The sequence below is a fragment of the Lissotriton helveticus genome, chromosome 1_2 (assembly GCF_964261635.1).
Source record: "Lissotriton helveticus chromosome 1_2, aLisHel1.1, whole genome shotgun sequence".
NCBI classification, from domain to species: domain Eukaryota; kingdom Metazoa; phylum Chordata; class Amphibia; order Caudata; family Salamandridae; genus Lissotriton; species Lissotriton helveticus.
In genome coordinates this window covers 153,218,487-153,237,337 of record NC_136058.1, presented here as the reverse complement: position 1 = coordinate 153,237,337, position 18,851 = coordinate 153,218,487, and the positions used below count along the sequence as shown (strand labels likewise).

At 46.4% G+C, this 18,851-nt stretch overlaps 1 protein-coding gene across 1 annotated transcript in view; it reads left to right on the top strand.

The window, feature by feature from the left end:
• TCEANC2 (transcription elongation factor A N-terminal and central domain containing 2) overlaps positions 1–18,851 on the top strand; it is a 118,165-nt gene that overhangs the window by 15,460 nt on the left and 83,854 nt on the right. The window contains exon 2 of the mRNA XM_078673449.1: positions 4,823–4,964. Coding sequence (XP_078529575.1) covers positions 4,823–4,964 — 142 coding nt within the window. The remainder of the gene's footprint in view (positions 1–4,822; positions 4,965–18,851) is intronic.

The following is an 18,851-nucleotide window of genomic DNA, read 5'->3' as shown; positions in this document are numbered from 1 at the left end:
ATCAGCCGTCATCAGCCAGGATAGCCGTGACTCCAGTGGCGTAATGAGCACAGGACCCACGTTTGGGCATACCCTTCCCACATGGGGCGAACAGCAAAACACACAAGGTGATGAACGGAATGTTTCACAATGGCAAAACATTCACCCCCAGTCACAGATCTGGGTTAAATCAATTGTTATTTTGCTCACCATGCCACCCCAGTTCAGACCTGGCCATATGCAAATCAGTCTTGACCCTGTGCCTCATGGGAACAGTCCAGCCCGAACTGCCAAGCCATGTCTTCCCTGGACCGGAATCAAGCATCCTAGGACCGGTTTTTGGCTATCAGCCGTCATCAGCCAGGATAGCCGTGACTCCAGTGGCGTAATGAGCACAGGACCCACGTTTGGGCATACCCTTCCCACATAGGGCGAACAGCAATACACACAAGGTGATGGACGGAATGTTGCATAATACGGCGCGCCATGGCGCAAGGATTGACAGATGCGTCAGAAATTCTGACGCATGTGTTTGCGTAAAAGTCGCACAATGCTGGAGTCGTGTTGCAAGCACAACTCAACTCCAGCAATGCATGATGAGGCCTATCCACATTGTTCTGCGTCACGGCTTACACCTGCTCCAAGCAGGCGTAAGGTTTTGACGCAGTGGCATCCTAGAAGTGGCGCAGTAAAATCTTATAGATTTCCCTGCGTCACTTCTGCAAGGCTTTTTTGAGTGGGAACGCCCACCCTGCATACATTATACCTGACACAGGTATAATGTGACGCAGGGCTTTACAACGTGACGTATCTCCTTAGATGCGTCACGTTGTCAATGGGCCGCATTTTCACGCAACCACAGCATCACAAAAAGCTACGCAACGGCGGCGTAAAAATGACGCAAGGTACTGGTAAATCTGTCCTATGAACTGATGAACTGTAAAACTAATAGTCTCCGAAAGCAACGTGATGTTGGCTCTAGGGTAATAGTTGGCTAAATTTGTAACTTTCACCAAAATATTCCAGAATTAGAGTTAGAATTGTACAGCGGTTCTTTACTTTTTTACTTCTGTGGCAAACCTTAAATCACTACTGGAAACCATGGACCCCCGCCTAAGTAATTTCTATTATTTGAACCTTAAAATAGTTCACACAAATACCGAAGCGAGCATGCATCAAACACATGCACACATTTTGAAGTATCTTATTTAATTCCTAAACAAAAAATATGCCATGGGTTGAGGAGAAAATGAGTCATAACCTGTGATATCAAAGCATGAGATTTTTTCCATTAAGCTTGGGGAAATACGTGAGGTCAGGTATCCTCATAATGAGGCAGGTGTGGAAACAAAGTATCTATAAATGGATCATTTGCCATCCATATGATGACCAGCCTTCTCTAGTGATTATGTTAATTGTAGGTATTTCCATATTTGACTACGTCTTTTTGTTAATAGACACACTTCTACTGCTGCAGTTAAGCATTTTAGAGAATGCACACAGGTGCAGTTCTTCATCCCCGACAACCCATTTTACTCTTGTGTATGCCTGCAGTAAATGTATATAGGTGCTTATCCATAAGGTACAGTGGACACAGTCTACTGATCTTGTGCTGTGTTGTCCTTTTTGTGCTTTTTACTTGTGTGTAATACATATTGCATACATATTTAATGTGGATTATTCATGTTTGACTTTAATTAAATCCAGTTTGGGGATAGTTCAAGGTTAGGACTGGAGCAAGGGTAAACATCTTGTTAATGGCTAGAGTCAGGATCATCATTAAGGTAATTGTCTGGGTAATGAGAAGGGTTAAGTATCAGACATGCATCAAGATTAGGGTTTGCTGCATGGTCAGGTTAGTGTAAGTGCATGTTAGTGGTAGGGTCCTGGTTCATGGCTACCACTGCTTTCTAGGTTGGCGTTATAAAAGATCAGAGTTTGTGTCAGAACAAGGGTTTTGATAGAGTGAGTGTTGGTTAGTGGTAGGGCCAAGTTGGATGAGATACAAGGCGTGGGTGAGTTAAGTGTTGGGTTAGTATGTGGATTAATATTAGAGTGTGGTATAAAAATTGGGGTTAAGCCTAGGGATAGCTGTCCAAGTATTTCTAGAAATGTTATTACAATATACACAAATCATTTCTAAATAAATGATTTATGTATACCAACCTTCTTTAAAGTGTTTGAGCATATTGATTTATCCTGCCCAATTTTTACAGTGTTTTCTTGAACTTGTTTTGAAATTTAAAAGAAAACCGTTTGATTTATAAAGCTATGTGCAATAACAGAAACAACCTTTTTATTGCATTCTGTCATCTGTTAGAACCTGTTATCTCCTCTACAAAACCCATTACTTAAAAAGACAAGTATAATAAGGCCAAAGACATACAATTGATTGTCGGAATGCAGAACAAATCAAAACATTCACCCCCAGTCCAGCCCGCACTGCAAAGCCAGGTCCTCCCTGGACCGGAAACAAGCATCCTAGGACCAGTTTCGGGGTTTCACCCCTCATCAGCCAGGATAGCTTGAAATCAGTGGCACAGTGAGCCCGGGATCAACGTCTGGGCTCAGCTGGTGCACTTAGGGCGAGAAAGCAAAAGACACACAATTGATGGACGGAATGCAGAACAAATCAAAACATTCACCCCAGTCAAGAGATCTGGGTTAAATCCATCATTCTTTTGCTCACCATGCCACCCCAGTTTAGACCTGGCCATATGCAAATCAGTCTTAACCTTATGCCTCATGGGAACAGTCCAGCCCGAACTGCGAAGCTAGGTCCTCCCTGGACCGGAAACAAGCATCCTAGGACCAGTTTCAGGGCTTCACCCATCATCAGGCAGGATAGCTTGAAATCAGTGGCACAGTGAGCCCGGGATCCACGTCTGGGCATACACGGCGCACTTAGGGCGAGAAAGCAAAAGACACACAATTGATGGACAGAATGCAGAACAAATCAAAACATTCACCCTCAGTCAAGAGATCTGAGTTAAACCCCTCATTCTTTTGCTCACCATTCCACACGGCGTGGCAGTTCGAGTTGGACTATTCCCATTGTGCGTAGGGTCAAGCTTGAGTTGCATATGGCTGTGTTCAAACTGGAATGGCATGGGGAGCAAAAAATCGATGGATTTAGGCCCAGATCTCTGTACTGGGATTAGTGTGCGACATTGTTCTGGATTCTGTCCATCAATTGTTCTTTTTGCGAAGCAGGGAGGCAAGCAAGGAATGAAGTTAGATAAACCATGTCTAATTCAAGAGTATGCTATTTTAGAATGTAAGGTGGCCATAAAATAATTCACATCGGTGATTTATCAGATATTCAAGGCAATACAGTGTAAGCATGAGTATGCTTTGTTATTTACTAAGTAACCTGTTGTATTGCATTTATTTTACCAATTAAAAATGCAATACAGACCAAAATGAAAGAATGCTGGTAAATTTGAATTGATGACTCTTGAATCCCTGTTCTCTGATTATGATCATTTAATCTGAAATCTATTGTGTACTCAGAACACTGAGAGTGAGATTTATGACTGAATGATAACATTTAAATTGAAAAACGATGATTCAGAGAATTGGGCTTCCAATGAAAATGCAAAACCCCTAGAAGGTGTTGCAAATTATTGGTTTAATCCATGCCGAACTATATACAATAGTCTATTGCACCCAGCTAAGTATAAGACTACATGCAGGAGTACGACATGCAGTTTGTATCAATCTCTGTACTCTCCTTTTCTGTACAGGGGAAAGGAGATGTACTTCGAACATTTATTCAGCAGAGGTTGTTGGAATCTAAAGTACGAATCATCTAAACCACATCTTATGCTTTCATCATACATTGGGCCTATACACTCTTGTATCCAGTTAGCATTTGCAATTTGTTAATGCTTCCCTCTTGAAGCATTGAATGGGTTTAGCAGATTACTAAGGAGAGTCTTGATATGTTTCTTTCATGGCCCCACACTGTTCCTGGTGCAAATTACTTCAATTGCTGCTTTGGCTTTTATAATGTCTCCTGCTTGCTGCCCCCCCCCCCCCTGCCTGCGTCACAACTCATGATTTTGTATTGACTGGTCACCCTTCTCACCCCCCTTACTACACAGATCACACAATACACTTGCTTTCCCTGCTTTTATTAATTGCAGGTTGGATAAAATGAGGGGATGATTTGTACGGTATCCTGGTGATAACGCGGCGGTTTGATGTTTTTGTTTTCTTGCAAATGCTTTGATGGCAATTCAGTTGCACATATAATGCTTGTCTTTTCACGCAGCACTGGTACGCATTGACTCTTATATGCTGTGGGCATGACTGGGCGCCCAAGACCCATCTGTATGTTATACTTGTACACCTGCTATAGCGCCTTCTCGATATGCCGCGCTGTCAGTGCACTGTCAGCTAGGCACAATTGTTGACTTGCCTCGATCATAATGCTGTGCCTAATATAATGTTAAACAATTTAAATGCCAATAAACAGATTTGACAAAAAAAAAAATTGCAGGTTGGATAATCACACATACTTCGCCGCCCTGCATTAGTAAGGGCTAAGGATTAAATGAATGTTTCATCTGCACAAATATTGAGACTTGGTCTGGCGTTAAGGATTTTTGGTCTTTATCTTGCTCCGATATTTTGTTTTGGTCTTTTTAGGATCTGGAGGCGCATATTACAGACAGAGAAATGGTTATTCAGACTGACATGTCTGAGATTACATTTGCAGGTTTTAATCTCCCAAGATATCACTCCTTTGGACTCCGAGTGTAGCAGCCCATACACGAGTCCTGACACGCCATGTGTTGCATAGCAAATGTTTAATTTTTATATGCTTTCATGTTTTTAGAGAGTTGTGGTTATTGAGGATATCAGACGTTGGAAATGCATTCTGGAACATCCCGGGCAAGAACTTGAAAAACTACTTGAAACATTAGAGGAACTCAAGAAGAAAATACCCTCAAAAGAGGTGTTAAGCTCAACAAAAATAGGTACTGATACAGAATGACTATGTGAATATTACACTTTTTCAGTGGGGTCCGTTCCTTTATGTAATTTATGTTTTGGAAATGCTTTGTATTTGGCTACACCACCATTGAAGTGCTAAGTGAACTACTGTTGCATACTTATACAGGGAGAATGTGCATTTTTAATGAATAACACAAGTGAACCCATAGTAATTGTGTGTTATGAACTTGTAGACCTAAGTTCTAGTCCCGGGTTCTATAGGTTACCAAATTCCAGGTAAATTGTATTTGTCTTCTTGTGCTTCTGTTGCCTTATCTGTGACAATTAACAGCACTAAGAAATATTAAGTTCTATGTTAAACAAGTATTGAGCAAACTAATATGACTGGCTTTTATGCAAGTGAATGTGCAGTTTAATGGGTAGATGAGTATATGAAGAGCTCCCTTTAACCTTTTAGGAAAGGAAGCAATAACATTCCAGGCCTAAAAATGCCATAGCCATTCCATTTGCAAATATTTATGAGTTGGCTATCCGTTGATGGTCACCCTGAATGCTCAATTTTGCAAGAGGGCGGGTGGAATTCTGGGACAGGTGGCGGTGATGTGCACAAATTTAGTAGCTGTTTCCATAACCATTTGCTTCATTGTACCTTTCCTCCTCGTTCACTGTACACAATTTTCCTCTATCTCCTTCTCTTAACCACCTCCAGTCCTCTCACTGTACTTTCCGTCCTATACTATTGTCCTTTCAGGGGGACAGTGTAAGTGAGATCATTGTGAGACTCAGCATTTGACCTTATAAGCAGCGGGCAACGTTTCCTCAATCTCATACTGTAGGTGCATTGGTCAACAAAGGATGTAGACTTTCTGGTAACACCGTTTGATGTGCAGCCACAACTTTGAGTCTGTGGAGTCAGATGTGTTCTACTAAAGGGAATGCGGCTGAGAGATCAAGTAGATTGTCCCACATAGTTTTAGATGGAAGCCCACCAGAAAGCTCAGCTGTCTGGTTTGCTTACAGCTTCTTGTGGGCATTCTGAAAGCCTTCCTCTGAATGCATTTCGTTCATCCCTTGTCCCTTGCTGTGAGAAGTTGGCCTGGTAGGGGATGTTTCCAATTCTGGAACCACCTACTACCTGACCAAACAATCCCCTTATGGTGTCTGGTTGTAAGTCAACCTTATTAGACAAGCTATCCTAGTGGTAGCATGGACTAAGCAGCCTAAAGGCTTAACTTAAGAGGTCGTGTTAAGCGAGCTGTTTTACCACATACAATCCTGTAATACCAAATGAAAGGACACCACACAAGTATATATTATAAAAATATATGTGTTTATTACTAAAAACAATCCCCAGTATTCTTTATGAATAAAGGGGCACAAGCGTTAAATCAAAAGCACTGTTTAAACATACAAGTTGCACAATTATGGATGAGGGCGGGGGGCCACTCAAACCATATACTAAACAAGTGGTATAAGAGAGGCCACTCGAACAGTGGTTAGGCCTAGGGCCTAGGGAATCGCTGGGAGCAGTCAGGACAAGCAATGCTGAAGTCGGGAATGGCCCTCGGGATTCGGGAGATGTGCGGAAAGCGCACGCATGCACCAATGTTAACCAATGGTGCGTAAAAGTCAAATAGTTAAAGTTTAAGGACACTTCCGCTGAACCTAGAGGAACAAAACTTAACACACAGACCCTAGAGGTGTGCACCAGTGTGGGAACACCGGCGGAGCAAAGTTACCTCACCCACAGGAAGTGGGTGCACAGGGTCGAAGTGGCGTCGGGTTTTGACACGCAGGCTCTTGGTGCTTGAAGCTGAAAGGGCTGCAGGCAGGTTGAAGACGAAGTGTCCGGTGGAGTCCAAGGGTGGACTCAAGTTGTAGAGTACCTGAAAGCAGAGGGGACAGAGTCTGGGTCACTCAGCAGTGACCAGGGTGGAACCAGGACGGAACCAGGCAATGTCGGGCGCAATCAGGTGGTCGTTGAGGCGCTTCTCTTCGCTGTCACGTGGGCTCTGGGGCATCTGCGACGTCCAGGAGCAGGTCACGATCTGTCCCACGCAGGCTCTCACCGTCGGTGCAGTCGGCTTCCGGTTTGGAGCAAACAAGCCTTGGTAAGAGCAATCCACGCGGGATTGGAAGATGGCGTCTCACTCGGACCAGGAAGGTCAGAGTCGGGGCTCCCTTTCAGGGGAGCTGGTGTGGATCTGGAGCAACCAGAATCACGAGTCTTCTTTTGTAGTTCGTCGGCACAGGGACCACAAGCCAGCTGGCAAGTGACCGGGCCAACGCGTTGAGCCAAATCGTGCCAAAGGGCCCCACGCAGCACTCGTCGAGTGTGGAGGGCTGAGCTTCGGCTCAGGAGTAGCTCAGGGTGGGGGCTTCTCAAACCCCGGTGTACAGCTTCGAGGGTCACTCGTGGGCTGCACGGTCAGCGTCTCGTGGTCACTTCAAGATGGCGTGCCCCACGCTTCCGGTCGCCTCCACGGGTCTCAGCTTTGCAGGGACTGTGGATCGGGCTGTTAGAAGCTGGGCAGGCTTGATCTCGTCGATCTCAGTCGCTCGAGTTCCGGCGGGAACTGCAACTAAGTAGACGTCGAGGGCTGGATGGTGCCTGCTGCTGCAGGGTGGTCACTCCTTGACCACAAGGGAGATTCTTCGGGCTTCCACGTTGAGATGGAGGGCGAAGGGTCCAGAATATCGTTTCAAATGTTTCTTCCAGGAAATCTGATGTGCATTGGCACTGCTCCCACTCTTATTCGAATCTGGTGGGCGTGATTACCTGCTAGGTCCCCTCCTATGGGTGGGACCCAGGAAGTGGGTGGATACACCCCCTTCCTTTGATCCAGGCCGCCCTGGCACGAGGGCTGGAGTGCCCCAGAACCGGTTTGGCCGGATTATGCAAGGGGCAGCCTTGTGCGCCCCAGGCAGTGTCTGGTTTCTTTCAAACCTCCCTGCTACAATACACTATCTCCTGTCTGGAGGGCGGTGACACCCTCCTGTGACAGGAAACCCTTTGTCCAGGACCCCCTTGACTGGGTTTCGGTCAGCTCCAGGGGTCCAGACATTTGTCTGTGGCAGAGGCATCCATTTTGTGGATCTTAAGGTCTTTGGAGAAATCAACCGCATTAAAGTAAAGTAACATGTCTTACCCCTCTAGAGGGGTGGAATGCCATCCCCGTCGCCAGAACTGGCGAGGGGATGGTATTCCAAAGCGTATGACACCTTACACGACATGTTTTGATAAAGCCAAACCAAAGTTGCTAAATAACCGCGAGGATTATAAGGCACTTAATAGTATATGGTATGGCATTATCCTGAAACAGCTTAGGGATTTGTTCCCGACAGCTGCAGACAGGCTCAGCTCATGCTAGAGCTCCATCTCACATGAAACCACGCACTCTGCCTCCAGGATTGATGAGGCCTTCCATAGGAGTGGCTCACAGGTTAATATGTGTCCAGATATAGGTTTAGATATAGGTATACTATATCTAAGCAAGGGGTGTTTACACCACCTTACCCCAGCTGAGTGATCAGCCAGTTGTGTCAATTTAAGAACCAGCCAGGGGTGGCAAAAGATATGCTGCAGCCCCTGGTAGGCCTTGGTGGCTCCTATGCCCTGGGCACCTATAGTGCATTATACAGGGGCTGACAAGGAGTCCATTTCCAATTTGTGGTATGTACCTAGGGTACATGGAATCCATTTTACAGAGAGAGCAGATGGCCTGGGGCCCTGATTAGCAGGGAACCAGGTCAACTAAGTCAAAAACCAGCTAAACACAGGCAAAAAATCCGGGGTAACCATAGTCAGGTAGCCACCTTCCTACATAACCCCCCCCCAAACGAAAGGAGATAAGGCTATCCTTGGCCAGGTAAGCCTATATTGCCTGAGTGGCCATATAAGGAAGTACCTGCACTAGCATGGGTACCCCCTGTCTCATGGTCCACTAAGCAGTCCCTCACCCTTTGGGTATTAGAGGGTCTCCACCATAGGGAATCACTACCTTGGGTGTGTTTATGCAAAGTTAAAGGCTGGTTTGGATATGGAGTTTTGAAGTGAGGCTCTACTAAGTTAGGGCTTGGCTTCCTCCAATTATCTTCCACCATGTGTGCCTTTCTTTCTTTAACTGAGTTGCACTGTGCTCTCAGGGTCAACCTCTGGCTACCTAAAGCTGGAGGCTGGGTCCCTCTGTTTGGCTTGCTGGAGGGACAGTTCAGGTTTGGGCCCTTTGGGTCCCAGGTTTGGCTGTGCCCAACAGAATCCATCTGTGGGAGGTCCCTAACTGTTTTTAAGGGGGCTCCCTTAGGAGTTTTTAAAGTTTTCACCTTACTAGGGCTACTAGTTTTGGTGCACCTAATCTTTTGATGGGGGTGCTTTATTTGACAGGGGGCCCTCTGGGTCTCACTGTCCTTCTTGTCCTCTGCAGCCCTGGGCTGGCTAAGGCAAGGTAGAGAGGGGCAGGTTACCTGCTCCAGACTGGGTCCCACCTGAGAAGGGTCCACTGACATCAGAGGTTCTGTCAGGCTAGGCCCAACCACCTCTGGGGCAGCTCCTTCATCAGGGGTAAGATCAGTTCCCTGAGGAGGCTGATCCTGTCCTAAAGTCTGGTGAGGGGGAGATTTCTCTTCCTCCTCCATGCTCTCAGTTTGTGTGGAGTTATCCATCATTTCAGGTTTCACAACACACATGTCAGTTTGAGTTTGGGCTGTGGCCATCACAGCCCCACCACCCTTTTCAGGAGGAGACTCAGTTTGGGTTTCTGCTGTTATCATAACAGCTTTGCTATTCTGTTCAGGAAGAGCTTTTACTAAAGATGGGGCAGAGAGTTTCTCAGCCCTACCAACCTTTTCAGGAAGGACATCTTGGATTGGGGCTGTAGCCAGTACAGCCTCACTAACCTTTCCATGGGAATTCACCATTCTAGAATGGGTTTCCTGTTCAACCTCAGCCCAGGCTGAGATTTCTAAATCATTCCCCAGTAGACAGTCTACAGGCAAGTTTGGGGACACTGCCACTCTCTTTGGGCCAGTGACACCTCCCCAGCTGAGACTTACTACTGCCATGGGATGATTTGTTTGGATGCCATCAATGTTTATTACCTGGTATGTGGCACCAGGTAAAAGTTGCTTAGAGGGGACTATGCCATCAGCCACCATGGTGATGCTAGCCCCTGTGTCTCTAAAAGCTTCAACTCTTAAACCATTGATGATGGGTTCTTGTCTATACTTGCTCAAAGTATTTGGGCAAGCAGAGAAGTTGGCAAACCCCATGCCAGCCTCATAAACAAGATCATTGGGTGATGGGGACCTGGATAGGCCAGGGTCCACCTGATTTCCAAAAGTAAACCCACCCAGATTCCTGGGTGTGCTTCCACTTCCTGGGGGATTACTGCTGACAGTAATAGGAGGTGTTGAAGCTGGCTTTGGAGGTATATTTTCTTTATTGTTATTCTTGGGACAACAGCTGTCTGTTTTGTAATGCCCCACCTGTTTACAGGGATAACAATAGGGCTTTTTCTCAGTTGAAGAAGTGTCTTGGGACCCACCCCCATCCTTGGAGTTTTGGGGCCCTGGGGAAGTCTTTTCTTTACTTTTATCCCCACCCTTATCTTGAGGCTTGGTAGACTCCTTCTTCTGGTTACTGTCCTGATTCTTAGGCCTAATCCTGGTTCTGACCCATTTGTCTGCCTTCTTTCCCAATTCTTGGGGAGAGGTCAGATCAGAGTCTACCAGGTGCTGGTGTAAGAGCTGGTTCTGACAATTACTTAGGATCTGCTCCCTCATAATCAAATTATACAATCCTGTAAAGTCATGTACTTTGCTGCCATGTAGCCAACCCTCCAGAGCCTTAGTAGCACAATCTACAAAATCAGTCCAATCCTGAGTCGGTGTCTTCTGGGTATCTCTGAACTTCAACCTGTACTGTTCAGTGGTTAAGCCAAACCCATCTATCAGAACACTCTTCAGGACTTTGTAATTGTTTGCATCCTCATGTCTAACAGTGAGGAGCTTGTCTCTCCCTTTCTCTGAAAAGGAGTACCATAAGATTGCTGCCCACTGTTCCTCAGGAACCTGCTGTACCATGCAGGCTCTCTCAAGAGCAGTCATCCATTTGTGGATGTCATCCCCTTCTTTGAAGGGGGGCACAATCTTTGTCAGGTTTCTACTATCATAGGACCTGGGTTTCTCTTTAGGAATATTGCTGCCACCAGTGGCATCTAAGCCACACAATTTTTGCTCTCTTGCCAAGGCAAGTTTAGCTTGAGCTAAGGTAAGCTTAGCTTGACTCAGGGCTACCTCCTCTCTCTCTATCTGGAGTCTGACAGCCCTCATTCTAGCCCTATGCTCAGCTTTCTGAGAAGCACTCATGCCTCTCTCTGATTCTCTGGAGGCACTAGAAAGATGAGAGTCCCCTGAGGGAGATCTCACTCTTCTGTTGCCTGGGAGAATCACATGTTGGGTTCTGGGGAGGTGCTGGCCCTCCCCATTCCCCAGTAGGTCCAAGTTGGCCTGGCTAAGCCTACCAACTGGAACCTGGCTACCCTGATCCTGTACTTCTAAGTCCCCAACATCTGAGTCCTCATCCAAGTCATCATCATCCTCCTCTTCAGGGGGATCAACTACAGGGGGGTTCTCTCCATTTCCTGTGTCTAGGGAAGCTGCTTTAGCCTTCTCTAAGTCATCCTGTTCTAGGATTTCTACCAGGGTTAGGCAGGTGGGGCTTCTGCCCCTTTTTAACCCTCTTGCTTTGCACAAGGCAATCAAGTCTCTGCGGGTTAGTTTGTCATATCCAAATGTTGCCTGGGTAGGGTCAACTGTCACAGGAGTAGACCCTGAGGCTTTTCCTGTGTCAGACATGGTTACTAGTGAGGTGTAAGTGGTGCACTTACCTACACTAAGTGTTTTCCTACTGGACCTTGCTAGTGAGTTGTAGTCAGGGGTGTGCTACTCCCTTCAACCTACAACTACTAAGTTCAGTAGAACTTAATATGCTAAGCTTTTGATTTTATATGTACCTAGAGGTACTTGATGTGATCTTTCAATTTGATATAAAGATTGCAATGGTAAAACAACAGCAAGCTCAAATCCGCACCGCTGCTCACCAATGTGAGAAGTTGGCCTGGTAGGGGATGTTTCCAATTCTGGAACCACCTACTACCTGACCAAACAATCCCCTTATGGTGTCTGGTTGTAAGTCAACCTTATTAGACAAGCTATCCTAGTGGTAGCATGGACTAAGCAGCCTAAAGGCTTAACTTAAGAGGTCGTGTTAAGCGAGCTGTTTTACCACATACAATCCTGTAATACCAAATGAAAGGACACCACACAAGTATATATTATAAAAATATATGTGTTTATTACTAAAAACAATCCCCAGTATTCTTTATGAATAAAGGGGCACAAGCGTTAAATCAAAAGCACTGTTTAAACATACAAGTTGCACAATTATGGATGAGGGCGGGGGGCCACTCAAACCATATACTAAACAAGTGGTATAAGAGAGGCCACTCGAACAGTGGTTAGGCCTAGGGCCTAGGGAATCGCTGGGAGCAGTCAGGACAAGCAATGCTGAAGTCGGGAATGGCCCTCGGGATTCGGGAGATGTGCGGAAAGCGCACGCATGCACCAATGTTAACCAATGGTGCGTAAAAGTCAAATAGTTAAAGTTTAAGGACACTTCCGCTGAACCTAGAGGAACAAAACTTAACACACAGACCCTAGAGGTGTGCACCAGTGTGGGAACACCGGCGGAGCAAAGTTACCTCACCCACAGGAAGTGGGTGCACAGGGTCGAAGTGGCGTCGGGTTTTGACACGCAGGCTCTTGGTGCTTGAAGCTGAAAGGGCTGCAGGCAGGTTGAAGACGAAGTGTCCGGTGGAGTCCAAGGGTGGACTCAAGTTGTAGAGTACCTGAAAGCAGAGGGGACAGAGTCTGGGTCACTCAGCAGTGACCAGGGTGGAACCAGGACGGAACCAGGCAATGTCGGGCGCAATCAGGTGGTCGTTGAGGCGCTTCTCTTCGCTGTCACGTGGGCTCTGGGGCATCTGCGACGTCCAGGAGCAGGTCACGATCTGTCCCACGCAGGCTCTCACCGTCGGTGCAGTCGGCTTCCGGTTTGGAGCAAACAAGCCTTGGTAAGAGCAATCCACGCGGGATTGGAAGATGGCGTCTCACTCGGACCAGGAAGGTCAGAGTCGGGGCTCCCTTTCAGGGGAGCTGGTGTGGATCTGGAGCAACCAGAATCACGAGTCTTCTTTTGTAGTTCGTCGGCACAGGGACCACAAGCCAGCTGGCAAGTGACCGGGCCAACGCGTTGAGCCAAATCGTGCCAAAGGGCCCCACGCAGCACTCGTCGAGTGTGGAGGGCTGAGCTTCGGCTCAGGAGTAGCTCAGGGTGGGGGCTTCTCAAACCCCGGTGTACAGCTTCGAGGGTCACTCGTGGGCTGCACGGTCAGCGTCTCGTGGTCACTTCAAGATGGCGTGCCCCACGCTTCCGGTCGCCTCCACGGGTCTCAGCTTTGCAGGGACTGTGGATCGGGCTGTTAGAAGCTGGGCAGGCTTGATCTCGTCGATCTCAGTCGCTCGAGTTCCGGCGGGAACTGCAACTAAGTAGACGTCGAGGGCTGGATGGTGCCTGCTGCTGCAGGGTGGTCACTCCTTGACCACAAGGGAGATTCTTCGGGCTTCCACGTTGAGATGGAGGGCGAAGGGTCCAGAATATCGTTTCAAATGTTTCTTCCAGGAAATCTGATGTGCATTGGCACTGCTCCCACTCTTATTCGAATCTGGTGGGCGTGATTACCTGCTAGGTCCCCTCCTATGGGTGGGACCCAGGAAGTGGGTGGATACACCCCCTTCCTTTGATCCAGGCCGCCCTGGCACGAGGGCTGGAGTGCCCCAGAACCGGTTTGGCCGGATTATGCAAGGGGCAGCCTTGTGCGCCCCAGGCAGTGTCTGGTTTCTTTCAAACCTCCCTGCTACAATACACTATCTCCTGTCTGGAGGGCGGTGACACCCTCCTGTGACAGGAAACCCTTTGTCCAGGACCCCCTTGACTGGGTTTCGGTCAGCTCCAGGGGTCCAGACATTTGTCTGTGGCAGAGGCATCCATTTTGTGGATCTTAAGGTCTTTGGAGAAATCAACCGCATTAAAGTAAAGTAACATGTCTTACCCCTCTAGAGGGGTGGAATGCCATCCCCGTCGCCAGAACTGGCGAGGGGATGGTATTCCAAAGCGTATGACACCTTACACGACATGTTTTGATAAAGCCAAACCAAAGTTGCTAAATAACCGCGAGGATTATAAGGCACTTAATAGTATATGGTATGGCATTATCCTGAAACAGCTTAGGGATTTGTTCCCGACAGCTGCAGACAGGCTCAGCTCATGCTAGAGCTCCATCTCACATGAAACCACGCACTCTGCCTCCAGGATTGATGAGGCCTTCCATAGGAGTGGCTCACAGGTTAATATGTGTCCAGATATAGGTTTAGATATAGGTATACTATATCTAAGCAAGGGGTGTTTACACCACCTTACCCCAGCTGAGTGATCAGCCAGTTGTGTCAATTTAAGAACCAGCCAGGGGTGGCAAAAGATATGCTGCAGCCCCTGGTAGGCCTTGGTGGCTCCTATGCCCTGGGCACCTATAGTGCATTATACAGGGGCTGACAAGGAGTCCATTTCCAATTTGTGGTATGTACCTAGGGTACATGGAATCCATTTTACAGAGAGAGCAGATGGCCTGGGGCCCTGATTAGCAGGGAACCAGGTCAACTAAGTCAAAAACCAGCTAAACACAGGCAAAAAATCCGGGGTAACCATAGTCAGGTAGCCACCTTCCTACACTTGCTATTGGCTTTGTGGTTTGTATCTCACGGTTGCTTGCTTTCTATTTATTGTCTTTATTTGCTTTAGGCTGTCCAGCTTGAGTTTCTGACCCCCATCCCCGTGAGCATTCCTTGTTTAATGTATCCTTCCGAGTACTCGCTTTCGTAAACAGGCCTTTAAATCTTGTTCTCATCTGGTCACATTTACTGTGCATTCACAGACAGAGGTCAAATGTCAGGCGCTGTCTTCCGTTGGAGCTTGATGTTTTCTTTTCTTTCTCTGACTTCAAAGTGAGAGAATTTATTGGACAATTCTGCTGAGTACCCATGTGAGAGAAGAGGGATATTATTTTTTCTAGCACACAACAAAAATGAACTGTGCTAATGTTTCAGAATATATCGGAATTAGGAAAGTACAAATGAAGCTCATTTGGTTTGTAATTCTGAAGTGAGTTGGAAACACACATTTGAATACGATCAAAACACAAAAACACACTTGGAAATTACATTTGCAAACATATGGTTTGTGCACAGTAAAACTGTATGTTGGTGCAAATGTAATGGTCATTGCAATTGAAAATGTGTTCTCTGTAATGGCCGTGCCTTACCACACCATGCATACTCTACACTACGCCACTCCCCTTTACACCACTCCACTCTATGCCCTGCCACCCTATGCCACTCCATTCTATGCCACTCCTCTCCACTCTACTGCCCTCCACTCTACTCCATGCAACTCGACTTCACACCACCTCACTCTACGCCTCTCAGTCCACAACACGCTACTCTACTCTATGCTCCTCTATTCCAAGTCCCTACGCTCCACTGTACAACACTCCACTCCAGTGTCCCCTACTCCATCTCACTCCACTTCGGTCTACCCAATCCACCCACTCCGCTCCAATCTACCCAAATCCTCTACACTCCAATCTACCCAAATCTACTCCACTCCAATGAACCCCAATCCACCGACCCGCTGTATCCCACCCAAATCTACCCCACTCCAATCTACTCCACTCCACTTCAGTCTACCCCAATCTATCACACTCCGCTCTAACCCAATCTTCCTCACTCTACCCCTCTCCAGTCTACCCCAATCTACTCCACTACAATCCAATCTACCCCACTCGACTAGGGTCTACTCCAATCTACCCCACTCCACTACAATCTACCTCACCTTTGCCCAATCTTCCCCACTCCACTCTACCCAACTCTACCCCACTCCACTGAATCTCACCCTATCCACCCACTCAAATTTACCCCAATCCAACCCACTTCACTCTACCTTACTCCACTCTACCCGACGCCACTAAACCCAGTCTACCCCTCTCCACTCCAGACTACCCCAATCTACCACACTCCACTCTACTGTACCCCAGTCTACCCCACTCCACTTCACTCCTATCTACCACACTCCACTCTAATCTGCCCCTCTCCAATCTACCTTACTCTAATCAACCGAAACTACCCCACTGCACCCTAATCTACTTCACTGAAATCTACCCCTCTCAACTCTTCCCAATCTACCCTACTCCACTCTACCCAGATCTACCCCACTCCAATCTACCCTAATCCATCCCTCTCCACTGTGCCCCACCGCACTGTTCTCCAATCTACCACGCTCCACTCAATCTAACCCAATCAACCCCACCCCAATCTACCACACTCCACTGGAATCTACTCCACTCCAAAATACCCTACTCCACTCCAATCTACCCCAAAACAAACCCGCTCTACCTGGCTCCACTCCTATGTACCTCATTACACTCCAGTCTACATCACCCCTCTCCTATCTACTTCAGTCCTCCCCCATCCAATCTACCCCACTCCACCGCACCACTCCACTCCAATCTACTCAACTCTAACACACTCCACTCTACCCCAATCTACCATACGCCACTTTACTGTATCCCAATCTACCCCACCCCACTGTACACCGCTCTACCCCAATCTAACCTACTCCACCCTAGTCCACCCCACCCGCCCCACTCAATTTCAGGCCACTCTAAGCCACCCAATCTACACCACTCCAATCTACCCTGCCCCACTCCAGTCTACCCCATTCCACCCCACTTCACTGTTCCCCAATTCACCCCACTCCACCCTACTCCTATCTACTCATCACCAGTCTACCGAATCTATCCCACTCCAACGTACACCACTCCACTCCAATCTACAACCAGTCTACCCACTCCCCCACTATAATCTACTCCACTCCAATCTACAAGCCAATCTACCCACTTTTTCGCTATATTCCACCCCACTCAACTCCAATCTACCCAACTCTACTCCACTCCAGTGTACCCCACTCTACTTCAATAGAATTTACCCCAGTCTACCCGACTCCAGTCTACCTCACTCTACCCCACTCCAGTCTACCCCATCCTACCCCACTCCACCCCACTCCACTCTAACCCAATCAACTCCACCCCACTCCAACCCACCCCAACCCACCCCACTCTACTCTATCCCAATCTACCCCAATTTACCCCCCTCCGCTCCAATCTACCGCACTCCACTTATCTCCAGTCTACCCCACTCCAATCTTGTCCATAGAACTCTGCATACTTTACTCCTGCTAACTAGTGGGAAAGTGATTGATCTCTCCGTTTTAAATGTGATAAAATTGGCATATACGTACTTGGCATACTTAATGTATTTATATCCCTAGTATATGGTACTACATGTACCCTGGGCCTGTAAATTAAATGCCACTAATTGGGTACGTATTGTAAGCAGGGGAAACCCAATCAACCCTTGTAGGCTTGGGCACTGTATGGTTAAGGTCAAGGTGTGATACAAGGGACTTAATTCAAACAGTAATTAAACTTAGTCATGAGTTGTACTAAAGTAACACACTCAAAATAATCCACAGGATATCAAGCTGAATATGCATATGAAATAAATCAGTGGAAGGGTAAAAATAGAACACACAGAGATGGAAGTTTCAAGAGATATATATTTACTCAAAAGGTCGGGAAGACAAAAACATGAAATAAATCCAAGCAATAGTTATGAACAGAGGTAGACAATAGTTTCACTGCAATTCATAACAGAAAAACATCAACTCCTGGTGGATTGAACAGACAACCAAAATTAATTGATAAAGAGTGGTCGTATGTTAGTGCCGAAGCAACGTGACTGGAGATGATGGGCGAAGTGTCGACGTTTCGGTCTAGAGGGCAATCGTCATGTAGACCATTATCAGGACAGAATATTTCATTGCAGAAAAAACTCCCTACATTAAAACAATGAATGTGAATTACTTGTAAAGTATGTAATAAAATTATAAAAGCATACATATACAAAAACTCCATGTGTCAAATTATAACTTAGTGTCTAATCTATACAAAACTAACTACAAGACAGAATACCCCTTCCTGGTATTGTCTTGGAGAGAACATTATTAGACACATTGCATATTACTTATTTACATCAACATTTGTACAATTAATAAACAAATGCTCAATATGTTAAAAAACAAGAAAGACATATCTTGCTGTATATCATCTATTAAGAACATAACATACAGTCAACATTTGAAAACCAAGAAAGCTATTTAAACAATCAAGATCAAAATCACAGTTGGTTTGTCACCTGAAATTCATGAAAGTGTGCCATAATGGGATAACTATAGGCAGTGAGTACAGTATCAGATAGAAGTCTGGAAAGTGCTGAACTTAAATCAATAAACAGACTTAAAAGGCCTAAGGGTTATAATTATTCAGGGACGCCTACCTTAGAAATGAAGAAACTGTGGCCACATTAATTGGATGACAGTTGGGCACGATATTGGAATGAAAACTGAAAAGATACAGAGCCTCCGTCAATATACAATGACTCGAATCAAAAAATGGAAAGCCCTTGTTCTATCGTTTATTCATAGATGCCTACCTTGAACCTTTTACCCTAACATATTCTTTAACAGTTTTTCTTTAATGCCATGAACAATTAGTATTAGTGTTTTTTTTGCTATGATTGACTTAAATAAGAGAGCAGTTTTTTGAAACGCTATGTTTACTCTTTATAGAACGAGTGTATAACGCTGCTCCATTAGAGTGCTTTTCGAGAATTGGCCAACT